General features: G+C 60.1%; 4 protein-coding genes across 5 annotated transcripts; 1 reads left to right on the plus strand and 3 right to left on the minus strand.

Annotated features, from left to right (window-relative positions):
- The first annotated feature begins 119 nt into the window (after positions 1–119).
- On the plus strand, positions 120–1,322 carry LOC128755381 (claudin-11-like). 2 transcript variants are annotated; one of them, XM_053858764.1, is made up of 3 exons: positions 120–479; positions 732–896; positions 961–1,322. In XM_053858764.1, the coding sequence occupies exons 1-3, from the start codon at positions 254–256 to the stop codon at positions 1,215–1,217; spliced, it is 648 nt and encodes a 215-aa protein (XP_053714739.1). In that variant the 5' UTR covers positions 120–253; the 3' UTR covers positions 1,218–1,322. The 2 variants fall into 2 exon arrangements, with proteins under 2 accessions (XP_053714739.1, XP_053714738.1); XM_053858763.1 differs by having other exon boundaries at positions 172–896.
- A 400-nt stretch (positions 1,323–1,722) lies between these two features.
- On the minus strand, positions 1,723–4,177 carry LOC128756000 (probable cationic amino acid transporter). Its single transcript, XM_053860123.1, has 7 exons — positions 3,877–4,177; positions 3,578–3,814; positions 3,293–3,510; positions 3,077–3,223; positions 2,798–3,006; positions 2,103–2,743; positions 1,723–2,039 (listed from the first exon to the last, which is right to left on the minus strand). The coding sequence occupies exons 1-7, from the start codon at positions 4,175–4,177 to the stop codon at positions 1,723–1,725; spliced, it is 2,070 nt and encodes a 689-aa protein (XP_053716098.1).
- A 1,733-nt stretch (positions 4,178–5,910) lies between these two features.
- rpl22l1 (ribosomal protein L22-like 1) lies at positions 5,911–7,008 on the minus strand. Its single transcript, XM_053858779.1, has 4 exons — positions 6,920–7,008; positions 6,363–6,494; positions 6,132–6,253; positions 5,911–6,074 (listed from the first exon to the last, which is right to left on the minus strand). Exons 1-4 carry the CDS (start codon positions 6,926–6,928, stop codon positions 5,930–5,932), a joined length of 408 nt encoding a protein of 135 aa, XP_053714754.1. The 5' UTR covers positions 6,929–7,008; the 3' UTR covers positions 5,911–5,929.
- A 3,338-nt stretch (positions 7,009–10,346) lies between these two features.
- On the minus strand, positions 10,347–11,511 carry LOC128755387 (eukaryotic translation initiation factor 5A-1-like). The gene is made up of 4 exons (XM_053858772.1): positions 11,266–11,511; positions 10,890–10,994; positions 10,666–10,797; positions 10,347–10,610 (listed from the first exon to the last, which is right to left on the minus strand). Exons 1-4 carry the CDS (start codon positions 11,494–11,496, stop codon positions 10,548–10,550), a joined length of 531 nt encoding a protein of 176 aa, XP_053714747.1. The 5' UTR covers positions 11,497–11,511; the 3' UTR covers positions 10,347–10,547.
- Positions 11,512–12,771: the final 1,260 nt, after the last annotated feature.

Below are 12,771 nucleotides of genomic sequence, written 5' to 3' on the forward strand. Positions count from 1 at the left end.
AGGGGGCGCCATTGCTGCAGGTCAGCCGGCCCGCTCGGCGCTCTGGTTCTGGTTAAAGGTTCGGAACTGTGATTGGCTGCGGGTGCAGGACCAGCAGGTCTGGTCCTGCACCCGCCCGGAGCCAGTCTTACTCTGGATGTTCATCTGCCTGCTGGGTTCGGTGAGCGCAGCCAGAACCTCTCGAACTGGGTCCTGACTTGAGCGAAACGCTTCTTCTTCGGAACCTGTGCCGTGTGCGGTTGTTTGGGTCGACATGGCGATGATGTGCAGGCAGATCATCGGCGCCGGGTCCAGCGCTGCGGGCTGGGTCGGACTGATCGTCGCGACCGCCACCAACGACTGGGTCCGAACCTGCGACTTCAGCGTGTCCACGTGCGTGCGCTTGGACGAGCTGGGTTCCCGCGGACTCTGGGTCGAGTGCGTCAACAACCCCGCGATGATGCACTGCGTCCCGCTCAACCCGGTTCTCAATCTGCCCGGTGAGTCCAGCAGCGACCCGAGTCCCGAACCGAGAGTCAGTCCGCCGACCCGGGCGCGCGCGAGAGAGTCAGCGTGTGCGTGTGTGTGTGTCTTGACAAAGCACTGTCCTTGTGAGGACAGCCTCAGTTTGAGGGTGAGAACCCCCAAATACCTGGGTCTCGGACTGGTTCCCAGTCCTGGTTCAGGGGCCTGGGGAGAGGGCGATGGCCTGGAGAGGTCCCCACTAAGACAGACGCTTGTGTGTGTTCCAGCCTACATGCAGACCGCGCGGGCGCTGATGGTCATCGCGTGTCTCCTGGGGCTGGCGGCCATGTTGCTGGTCCTGCTGTCACTCACCTGCATCCGGCTCCAGAACGACACCGCTGTCATCAAGCACCGGCGCGCTCTGGCGGGCGGGGTCCTCTTCCTGGTGATGGGTGAGTCCTGACCCCGCAGCGCCTCCGCCCCCCTCCCCCGTCTGAGGTGTGTTGTTGTGCGCAGCCCTGTGCGGGATCATCTCCACCGTCTGGTTCCCGGTGGGAGCCCACCAGAGCGGGGGTCTGATGTCCTTCGGCTTCTCGCTGTACGCGGGCTGGGTGGGCTCGGCGCTGTGCCTGCTGGGCGGCCTGACCCTCCTGCTCTGCAGGGTCATCATGGCCGGGCCGCCCGACCGTGACAACAGCTTCTACTACTCCAGGCAGGGCGGGACCGCCGTGCCACTGGACGGTCCCGGCCACGGCAAGAGCGCCCGCGTGTGACGGCCCGCCAGACCCTGTCTCACCTGTGCTGGGTCTCAGACTTGGACCCTCACCTGAGTCCGGGCCCTTGATGATGCCTCGTCTGCTTCTGGTGTCCGAATAAAAAGGTTCAATAAAGTGACCTCAGGGGTTGTTCCTGTTCCTGTCTCAGACAAAATGGCCGGCGTGTGACCGAGTGGGGAAGTGGAGCCGCTCCCCCTGCCGGCAACCATCGGAAGGAATGTGGAGGAGATCAAGGTCTTTATTTTGTGAGGGGAAAAAAACAGGTCTGTCTGGAAATAAAAACTCAAACAGCTAAAGTCCCAGACTCTGGAGGGGCGGGGCCTCGGGGAGAGCCAAGTGAAACCTGCTGCCCGTCAGGCTGAAGACAAGCAGTCTGGAGCCACTGGTTCTGATCCAAACGCCTGTCGGAGCATGAAACATCCAGAGGTGGAGCGAGGATGAGGAGCCAGCCGCTGCTGAGCGGGTCGACCCCATCCTTCATCAGATCCAGGTGCGCCAGGACTCAGTCCTCCTCAGCGAAGGCCGCGTTGGTCCAACCCCGGCTCTGGTAGCTGTACTGGTCCCCGGAGGGGTCGCACGGCTCCGGCTCCAGGTCCCGCTCACGATAAGAGCCGCGTTCCTCGGGCGCCGACCAGCCCTGGTAGGGTCTCTCCTCCTCTTCCTGGTACTGGTACCGGGGTTCCCGCTCCAGCTCCGGGGAGAAGGTGTCGTCCAGGTGGTCGTCGAAGCGCTGATAGGAGCTGGCGTGGACCTGCTCCTCTCGGGCGCTGAGCTCCAGCGAGCTGTGCCAGACGCCGTAGCAGCCGTAGATCAGCAGACCTGAGGGGGAGAGGGGTCAGAGTCATGGAGCGGCGGCGGCGGCGGCGTGTGAGGCGGACTCACCGAGGAGGCACCAGACGGAGAACCTGGTCCAGGTGAGCGGCGAGAGCTTCAGCATCAGGTAGCTGTTGACCAAGATGGCCGCCGCAGGAACCAAGGGCACGCCGGGCGCCATGTAGGCCAGGCTCCGCCCACTCTGGGGCTGCTGCAGGATGGTGGCCAGCACCTTGGCCAGAGACCCAGCCATCAGAAGCGCCACCACGCCCGAGACTGCAGCGCCCGCGCCCGTGCCGCCCTCCAACCCGAAGATGACGACGGTCCAGAGGAGGAAGCTGGCGAGGAAGAAGAGGAGGGTGCAGCGGGTGACGGTGCGGCCGGTTGCCGGGGTCGGCCGGGCCGAGGGCTCCGGCATCCCCAAGCGCAGCCGCAGGCTGTGGTAGTGACGCCCCAGGAGCCTCCTCAGCAGGGAGTCCCGGTCCTCCTGACCGCCGTCCGGCTCGGCGCTCAGGTCCGACTCGTCCGGTTGGTAGCGCAGCATGAGAACACACAGGCTGACCAGGGTGTAGGCCAGCAAGGTGCCGATGGACATCATCTCGATCAGGTCCTGCAGGCTCACCAGGAGAGCCAGGAGCGCCGCCAAGCCTCCAGACACCACGCACGCCAGCGTGGGCGTGCGAGTCCGCGCCGACACCCGGGACAGGAACCTGCGCCGTAGAGGTCAGAGCTCAGCCGTCCACCCGCCGCCGCCCGGCTCTCACCTGAACAGGAGGCCGTCGCGCGCCATGGCGTAGATGACCCGGGGCATGGGGAAGAGCGAGCCCAGCAGCGACACCGTCAGGCCGCAGATGGAGCCCGCCGCCACCACGTACTTCCCCCACAGGAAGCCGTGCACGGCGAACATCTCCATGAGAGGAGCCGAGCCGTCGATCAGCTGGTACGGCACCATCAGGGTCAGGACCACGCTCACCTGGGCGAGGGGGAGGAGCGGCGCTTAGACGCCAACAGGTGCTGACCACTGCAGACCACGCGGTACGGACCGACACATAGGCGGTGAGGCAGGTGACCAGCGAGGCGGTGATGGCGTACGGGATGGAGGTGTTGGGGTTCTGCGCCTCTTCTCCCGTGGTGGCGATGATGTCGAAGCCGATGAAGGCGTAGAAGCAGGTGGCCGCCCCTTTCATCACCTGGGTGGGAAGCGAGCTCAGGGTCAGACGGAGGTGACGGCCCGGGCGGGGCCGCACCTCCGCACTGACCCCGGACCAGCCGTACGGCAGGAAGCGCCCGCCCTCCCAGTTGGCGGCGGAGAGGAAGAACATGCCGGCGACGACGGTGAAGACCCAGACCACCAGGTTGACCACGTTGAGGACGTTGTTGAAGACCACGGAGTTGCGGACGCCCATGGCCACGATCCCGGTGACCAGCAGGGCGATGAGGAGAGCCAGCAGGTCCGGGGCGGTGCTCTCACCGCGGCCTGGACTCAGGAGAAGAGCGGAGGTGAGGCGCCGCTCCAGAGGCGCGGCGGGTGCCGTGCGGCTCACCCAGGCCCGGCAGCCGGCCCAGGTGGGCACCGGTGAAGCCGCTGACGCTGTGGTCGGCCAGCGAGTCGAACATGCTGCTGAGCGCAGAGGCCCCGGCCGCCGTGCCGATCAGGTACTCCAGGATCAGGTTCCAGCCGATGAGAAACGCCACAAACTCTCCCACCGTCACGTAACTGTAGGTGTAGGCCGAGCCCGTCGTCTTCGGCACGCGGACGCCGAACTCGGCGTAGCAGACGCCTGGGAGACACGTGCAGGGGGGGCGTCAGGCGGGGCCCTGGTGGGCGGCACGCCTGTCTCACCTGACAAGATGGAGGCCACAGCGGCGATGATGAAGGACAGGATGACCCCGGGCCCGGCCGTGGCCTTGGCCACCAGCCCGGCCACCACGTACATGCCGGTGCCCACGCAGCTGCCCACGCCCAGGGACACCAGGTCGAAGGTGGTCAGGACCTTGGCGAGGCCGACCGGAGAGTCCTGGGCCAGCTCGGTCAGGTCGTCCTGCCCGGCCGCCATCCCGCCCACCGGCTTGGTCCGCAGCAGCCGGGATCGCGTGTTGAACCAGGCGTCGGGCCAGGAGCCGCTGGAGAGCCGCGCCGCCATCGCCGGGCTTTCTAATGCCACGCCCCCTGGTGCCACACTCGCTGATGCCACGCCCCCTGGTGCCACACCTGCTGATGCCACGCCCCCTGGTGCCACCAGACAATGGCCTGGGTCCTCCTCGGCGCCTCCTGCTGGAACGCGGCTGGGGTGAGGCACAGAGACACGGGAGGGCGTGATGGGAAGTCCTCCGCTGCTGTGCACGGCCGCTGGAGCAGAACCTGCTGAAAGTTTGATGAAGCAGCAGGATCAGTTTCTCCAGAGATCAAGCTTCCACGCTGCTTCCTGTCGGCTTCCTCCATCGTGGAGTGAGCGACAACCCCAGTAACATCCACCTGCAGCCCCGCCGACACCGTCCAGGTCAGGGCCCGGACTCAGAGCTCGGAGCCACGGACCCCGCATGGTGTCCCAGGAAAACATGGCGCAGGGGAAATGATGTCGCAGCCCTTTGACTCAAAGCCCCAGGCCCCGCCCACACGACCTGGCGACATCATTCCTGACAGCAAAAGGAGCCGGTGACCTGGTAACAAGCCGAGCTGACGACACGGCGACCCGAGGACTTGGACTGGAGAACACAAGCCCAGAGAGGCTCAGAGGAGCAGCGCTTACCTGGAGGTCGTCGACACACGTCCACCTGAGCAGCAGCTTCTGAGACTGGAGCCGGACAGGTCGCTGGAGACACCTGAGACCATGTGACCACCTGATGAATCATTCAGCAGGCCAGAGCAGCTGCTGCTGTCGCCGTGGCAACCGTCCACATTTGGTTGTGGTGTCCCAACAGGTGACCCAGACTCTGGGTCTCAGGATCAGGATCACAGTCTGGTTCTGGTCTCGTGTCGGGTGGTCCAGGTCTGGAATAGACGGCTCAGTGTTCCCATCAGACCAGACTGAGCCGGAGGTCACACCCAGCTCCGGCGGCTGGACAGGACAGGGACCTGCTCGGGTGCTGGGTCTCCGTGGAGACATGGGCCAGACATGGGACTTTGACCTGGTCTGTCACGGACCTGCTCCAGGATGTGAGACCAGCTCCTGCTGGTGCCGGGTGGGAGGTCCTGACAGAGGAACCTGGAGAACCTGCTGAGGTTTGGACCTTGCGCAGGCCACCTCCTGCCGGTGGGGCAGGGGTCCAAGTCACCAGCTTGTTTGGACCGGCTGAGACTGGACCCAGCCGGACTCCTGACTACCTCAGAAGCTCCTCTCTTCTGGAAGGCGTGCGGCACGCACAGGTGCCGGGCAGATGTGCAGAACATTCCTGCAGGTTCTGGCTGATCCAGACCAGATGAGGAGGCTTCGGTTGGCAGCAGAACCAGACCAGACCCGTCGGGTGGACACGTGGCAGCTGCGCTCAAACGGAGCCGAGCAGTCACGTGACCGGCGGCAGCAGGTGACGCGCACCACTCAATCCAGTCGCCAGAGCTGAAGACACAAGCCGACTCTGCTCCGAGTCTCTGAGGGAAGATGGAGCTCCTCAGCCGCTCTGCTGCGTCAGCACCAGCTTCTGACGTCTGCGCCAGGGTCGGCATGAAGCTTATCGCGTCACTTCAGCACCACCTGCTGCCCGAGAAAGGAACTGCAGCTGCCGACGGATGAGCCGTCAGTGCCACGTTTCTCTGCCAGAGTGTGAAGAACCTGTTTGAGACTCGGCAGCGACACCTGCCGGGCTGTTCTACAAGAGCATTTTTGGCCCCGTGGCCACCTCCAGCCGAGAGTCATAGAGTCAAGCACAGACAGGCAGGTTCTCGTTCTGCAGCTTTATTACTCGTCCGCGTCCGACTCCTCGTCGTCCTGGCTGATGTTGAAGTAGCGCAGCTCGTAGGTCTCCTTGTCAGACGCCACCACGCGCAGCCAGTCGCGCAGGTTGTTCTTCTTCAGGTACTTCTTGGTCAGGTACTTCAGGTACCTGGCAGACAGAGGGCGTCAGAACCGCGGCGGCGGTGCCGGCGGGAGAAGCGCTCACCTTTTGGAGAACTGCTTCTCAGAGGTGATGCTGATCTTGTTCTTCATGCGGACGACCGCCACCACGTTGGCCAGGTTCCCCGTCTTCCCGTTCACCTTGATCCTCTCTTTGAGGTACGCCTCCTGGTGGACAGAGCACAGTGACACGCTAGGGAAGGTGGCCCTAGTCCAGAGGCGGGTTAGCGGGCGGCGCCGTCACTGATGGAGCAGGGCGGGGCGGGACATGACTCACAAAGTTGGCCGAGTCCAGGATGCCGTCCTCCACCGGGTGGGTCAGGTCCAGCGTGAACTTCCACTGGACGCCCTTCTTGGCTTTCTTGGTGCCCGCGGGCTTCTTCTGCTGCAGCAGCGGCTTCTGTTTGGCCTGAGACCAGACTCCGGGTCAGAACCGCCACGTCTCACCACACACGCTCCCACAATCGCGACACTCGACTCGTCGGTCGATCAACGCTTCATTCAGACTCGGCTTCCGACACGCGGGCCGTGAACGCCGCATGCCGAATATATATAAATAAGGAGTCAGTTGAACTGAACAAGCAGCCCTGACCACCCAGTCACGTGACCTCGGCCGGCTACTGGCCGCGCACGAGCCCGGCGGCAGATGACCGAGCACGTGCGAGCTCGCGACACAAAAGCGTCGTGTGTCGGTCGGAAACGTCGCTGTGGGAGACACGTGGAGCCCCCGCAGCGTTCACGGACCTCTTCGCCGACTACGCAGCGGCCAAGCGGCCGCCCGCTGGAGACGTAACGCCACATTCAAGAAGAGGCCGCGGAGAGGCGCCGGCTCACCTGCGTCATGTTGGGAGCGCGGAGAGGAAAGAGCGAGCCGGAAGTGACGTGGCGGTGAGGCGGCTGGGCAGCGGAACTGACGTCTGGCCTGACTCCCCACACATGCGCAGAAACGCTTGTAGCGCTGCCCTCGAGTCCAAGAAACAACTTTGAACACGCTCATTACAATGTCAAATCACGGCACATGTTTTTCATGGACGGACGACACAAGCATAAGAAACACAAAAGCAATAAATCAGACAACAATAATAACGGGGTGCAAAATGAAATACACATATGAACGCTAGGGGGCAACATGATTCCAAGGAAGATTTTACAGTGCGAGCAAGCGGTTGTGGCTTTTGCTGCTTCTTGTTTGGTGGAGCGTTTCAATGAAGAAACCCAGTGAGGAGGGCGACGTGTGGGCAGCTTTGGATCTATGGATGTGGAGCCTGGCTGAGATCACCATGAAATAAGCAGCACAAAAGTGCTCTTCACACTTCCACAATAATTCCAAATGAGTTATTATGTCGTCATTCATGAGGTCGCAGACCCGCTGCCGATGTCCAGTGGATTCAGTGGAGGATTTACAAAGAAGACAAGTGGTGCCAATATCTGTGTGAAATCTTTTCTCGATCAATTCTTCACTTGGATCGACTTTCTGCGTCGAATTCGAAAAGAGATTTCTCTCACTTGATGACGGATCAAATACTTATGAGGAAGGAGCCAGACCTTCTTCCACGCTACTTTCTCAACCTGGCTCCAATCGCGGAGCATGTGCGGTGTGGCACAACCAATTGATCATTTTGCTCATTTACAGTCAGGCATTTGGCCATAGTCGAGACACATCCGTGTGACATGCACTTTACTGTTAAAAGGTTGGCATTTCAATGTTCTAGTTCAGTCAATTGAGAAGATGCTGTTGAAAAGACAGTTGTTGTCTTGCAGTGCAGTTGATCGTTGCTTGTTTTCTCATGTCTCAGCCCCTCACCTGGAAGCGTCTTGCCGCCACGTGACACGGCCGTCCACTGCGGATCACGGGGTTCCGGGATGAATCTGACCGAAGCCCAGCAGCATGGGCTTCCATCTTCACCACTTGGAGCAATGCTGGAAACACTGAGCAGAAGGGATTCTGCAAGTGATGAACAAGAACTGAGTCCTGCTGCTGGGAACATTTCTTTGTTCTGGAGGTTGTTTTTTTTGTGCCATTTTTAGTGCAATGATCTTAAACTTTTCATCGGCTGATAAACAGCTGTTTTTTGTCTCACTCCTTCCTGCTTTGGCATGTTGCAGCTCGACTTAAAACCTCATGAAGATGATGAAATGGTATCATCGGGCTGCTCAATTGAGAACTGTTATGTTTTATTTTGAAGGGAAGGCAAACTGCTTGGATTTAGAATCCTGCACGGTAGATATCTTTACATACGGAGGAAGAACACCACTCACCCTATTGTGAGGAACATGGTCAACATCTGGCTTGATGTTCAGAGACGTCTGGCTCTATCTTTCTGCCCCGTATGGGGCAACGTAGATTTCAAACCAGGAACGGCCCATGCGAGTTTTCAGCCATGGGCTGTGAGGGGTTCAAAGTCAGTCCAGGACGTACTGTCTATAAAGAGCAAACATTCGTGTCATTTAGTTATATTTCAGCTGCACAAAACAGTGTTTTGACTAAACCTAGTCTTTCCACTTTAGAAGAAGGGATCATGAAAAACAGTCATGGAAAGGGTTTCGTTTCTTTTTGGTGTGATTTCCTTGTTTCGGGTTCCAAAGAGTCTTCAAGGAAGAAAGTAGAGGCTGCGGTGAGGACATCTCTGCAGAGGATTGGATGGAAGCAAAGGCTTAACAGGCACTTGAAGTTGCGACAATATAAGTGGTGACTATGCATGTACATCACGCCGATCAAACTAGACACGTTGCATGATAACATACCGGATACCTGCATTCCATGTGATGAATCAAGGGGCACGTTGTTGCATTGTTTGTGGGAGTGGCACAAGATCAAAGAACTCTGGAAGAAGGCGACCATCACGATGAACAGGATTTTCTCTTGACCCAGAGTTCTGTATTTTGGCGTTGAGACCGGTCTTGACAAAAGTCACGCCGGTCGGTCAAGTTGGTGGACGTGTGTGTTCTTCAAGCTAAACGTGCAACAGCTTCAGGATGGAAAAACGTGAGTAAACCACAGGTAGGTGTGTGGCTCGAGGGAAGGTCCACATCTATGGCGGGCAGATGGGGGCAATAATGTGTGTCAAGTTGTCTTGTTGTGATAGTGTTGTGGCTCGTGATTTTGAAGAGAATGAATTGCATAACCATTGTACGTCATGATGTTTGGATTTTTTGTATGTGGAATGTCAAGTTTTGTCATGTGTATAAAAAAGAAAATAAAATGTTTTGGAAAAAAAAAAAAACTCATGAAGATCCAAATGTGCAGAAGGTGAATTCTAGCAACATTTCGACAGGTCTGACGCTTTTGATCAGCGCAGCTTCACCTCCCATCGCTTCATCTGGCTCAACACTCGACCCCAGCAAATGGCGTCCTCAGTTCCGTGGATCAGAGCTGCGGATGAAACACGTGTGCCGATCCAAGCTGCGTCCTGGATGGGGCTCCAGGTGGCGCTCTTCTGTAGTGTTCAACATCACCTCACTGCTGCCAACCTGGATCTCTAGTGCCACCAAGTGGCCGTGAGACCAGACACCCAATGTCAGCGAACCTCAGGTGACACCACCTGAAAGCAGCTTCTGCTGCCGTCGACAGGAAGACGAGTGGTGACGCGGCGACTCCTTCAGCTGAGTCCACCTGTTTCTGGTCCGAAGGTCGTGCAGAGGCGGCCACACCTGACGATAAGGGCCCGGCCAGGTTAATGATTGAGGAGTTGGTGACTCAGCACATGCGACCGGCATCTCCGCGGCCGCTGTCTTGGTCAGATGCAGCCCAGACGTTCCTCGGCGCGGGAAGAAAGCAGAGTTCCGGGCGCATCAGAGAGGAGAGCAGACGGAGGGTGTCCTTCAGTTTCAACACTTTATTTCGCCGTCTCCAGTCTGGTGACAAAGGCCTCGAGTGAACAGAAAGATTGCGACGCCCCCCCCCCCTCCCCAATTAGAGTCCCAAAGCAAACACAGCTCACTGCAACCCCTCTGCCCCCTCGCCCCACCACAGCACCGGCCGGCGCGGCGGCTCGCTGGGTGACTTGTTCGTCGGGGCAGCGGAGCAGAAAGAAAGAAGGAAAGAAAGAAAAAAGCGCGTCTCTTCTGGGTTTGTTTCCACGCTGCGGTGGAGCTCGCCGCGGTCCAGGTCCCACCTACACCCCCCCTCCTCAGCCCCGCCTCCCTTCTACAGGCCCACTGCCGTCTTCGTCTAAGGAATATAAAAAATAATCATAGAAAAGCCCCTCGTTATTTCAACATTCAGGAATGTACGTGAAACCAACAGTGAAATAAGCAGGAATGAGCATCGATCGTTATTTAGTCGTCAGGCGGCGAGGACGAGGTCACGACCCCCACAGCCACGGAAAACAAACGCGGAGGGAAACTAAGATGAGAAATCAGAAGGGCAAAGTTGGAGGTCGCCTTGAAGGTCGACGCTTTGGTGACAGAACCGATGAGGATGTGAGACTGCGTGTGGGCCCAGGTGGCGCCAGAGTCCGTCTTATTTGCCCAACACCTTGGTGGCCACGGCGCACTCCTCGCCCATGGCGGAGATGACGGTGACCTGTGGACAGACGGAGGGTCAGGGCGCGGCGGGCGCGGCGGGCGGCAGCGCTCACCATGAACTCGTCGCTGTTGTCGTGCTTGGCCACGATCTCCTTGCCGGTGTCGTTCTCGGGGACGCGCAGGTCCTCTCTGATCTCGCCGTTGTCGCTCATCAGCGTCATGTAGTTCTCAGTGATGGCGAGCAGCTGAGGAAGCAGGGCGTCAGTCAGGCCACGCTCTTATTCTGACAGGCCTCACAGGAAGTGAGCAGCAGGAGCGGAGGAAGACACGAGCCCACCTGGTAGTCCGTCCTCTTGATGTTGGGGACGTCCATGTTGTGGGTGGAGGGACACATGTCCTCGTACTTCTTGTTGGTGAAGATGTCGATCCCAACCAGGTTCACCTGCGGACCACAGCAGACACTGTCATCCCAGTGCCACACACGGCAGCCAAGTTCTGCCTCTGACGGCGGGTCACAAGGCTGGGGCAGGTCCGGCGCCACCGTCCTGGACCTCCTCCACCATCCAACTGCCTCTGCGCTCCACAAACCATCCCTCGCTGCCAAGGTCCTTGACGGGAGGCAGGACGGCGGAGCCCTGCACGAGGACCATGGTGGAGCAGAACATGGAAGGGCCAAGTGGTGCAGGCGAGCCCAGGTGTGGTGGAGGTCCTACCTTGGCGTGGCCGTGCTTGCCAGTCTTGGAGGTGGACATCTCCACGATCTTGCAGGGACGTCCTTTCAGCACCACGTGGCCGTTCTTGCGAAGAGCGGAGCACTGGACCGGGTACGTGGCGGAGGCGCCAGACTCGGCAGTGTGGAACTCGCAATCATCTGCCATGGTGTGATGTTTGAGGTGCTGCCGGGCGAGAGACAGAGAGAGAGAGGGGGGGTCAAGAGAGGTCATGGCCGTGCCGGTCCCCGGGGACACAAGTCACGAGCAGGTCAGCGTGGACACCGAGAGGGTCACGTGGGTTTGCCAAACCAAACAGCACAGCCACTAAAGCGCTTTTCCCAGCTGTAAACACCACGAGTCGCTCCCTGAGCACCGCGAGGGAAGCGCTCTGGCTCTCTAACCGCGGCGCGGCGGAGGGAGAAGGCGGCGGCTCGCACCAGCATCGTGGCTCTGCTGCGCGCGCAGCCTCCTCCAGCGGCTACTTATCAACTGCCCGCCGCGGCTCATCAAAGCGCTCGCGTTGGAAGCCAGCGAAGAAAGCGACGTGTCGGCGGCGTCTTTCGTCTGGGACGCGCTGCGCGGATCCGAGCGACGGAGTCGCGAACGCTCCCGGTTTCACTGAGAACTTGGGAAGGAGGCACCAAACAAGGAGTCTCGAGGCCCCGGGAGCAGAGGCTGCGGAAGTATCGCGAGAGTTGGAGGCTGCTCAAGTTGAGACCAATTTCGATTAAACTTCACAGATGGAAGCGCGGCTCGATCCGACGGCAGTATCGCGTCAACAGAAAACACCGCGCAACACACGACTGAAATTCTGAGGCAAAATATCAAGCCAACACAAAGCGATGCCTGACGTCAACACGTTTTATTCCTCTGACGAAATACCCCTTCAAACCACCATTTCAGAGCCCATCGGAGCGAACTCTCGGAACCGGAGCAGGTTCCGATCCAAACCCGACACGTTGGCAGCAGTTTTCAGCGCGGTTCGGCAGCCGACCACGCTCCGGCCGTCGAGCACCGTTAGACGGCGGAGGAAGCTAACGCCGCGGATAACGGTCGCCCAACTTGTTCCGAATGGACCCGAACACGACCGCGCGCGCTCGGAACCACTTGGACTCGGGGGATTGAGCGTCGAGCGGGTGTCGGCTGGAGGGAGTGACAGGCGCGCGGGGCGCCCACGAAGGCGACGCCGCTCCGTTAGGCCGCGTGTTGCCTTCCACCGCTCCGGCTCCGCATCCCGAGCCCGGACACACTCCGCCCGCAGCCGCCGAACACCCGCCGTTCACCGGATGGCCGCGCTGCTGCCCCACGCGGGTCGCGCGCGGCCCGCCGAGGCTCCGCGGCAGCCGGATAAGTGAGGTTATTCGCGCCGACAGCCGCCCCGGGCTCACACACGCCATGCCACACTTACCTTCCAAGAGAAAGAGGAGCGAGAGTGCGCACGCGCGGCCGACTTGACTGCAGCATCGGCGGAGGGAGGGGGGGAAGATGGCGGGGAGCGAGGGAGGG

This window comes from Synchiropus splendidus, chromosome 3 (assembly GCF_027744825.2).
Source record: "Synchiropus splendidus isolate RoL2022-P1 chromosome 3, RoL_Sspl_1.0, whole genome shotgun sequence".
NCBI classification, from domain to species: domain Eukaryota; kingdom Metazoa; phylum Chordata; class Actinopteri; order Syngnathiformes; family Callionymidae; genus Synchiropus; species Synchiropus splendidus.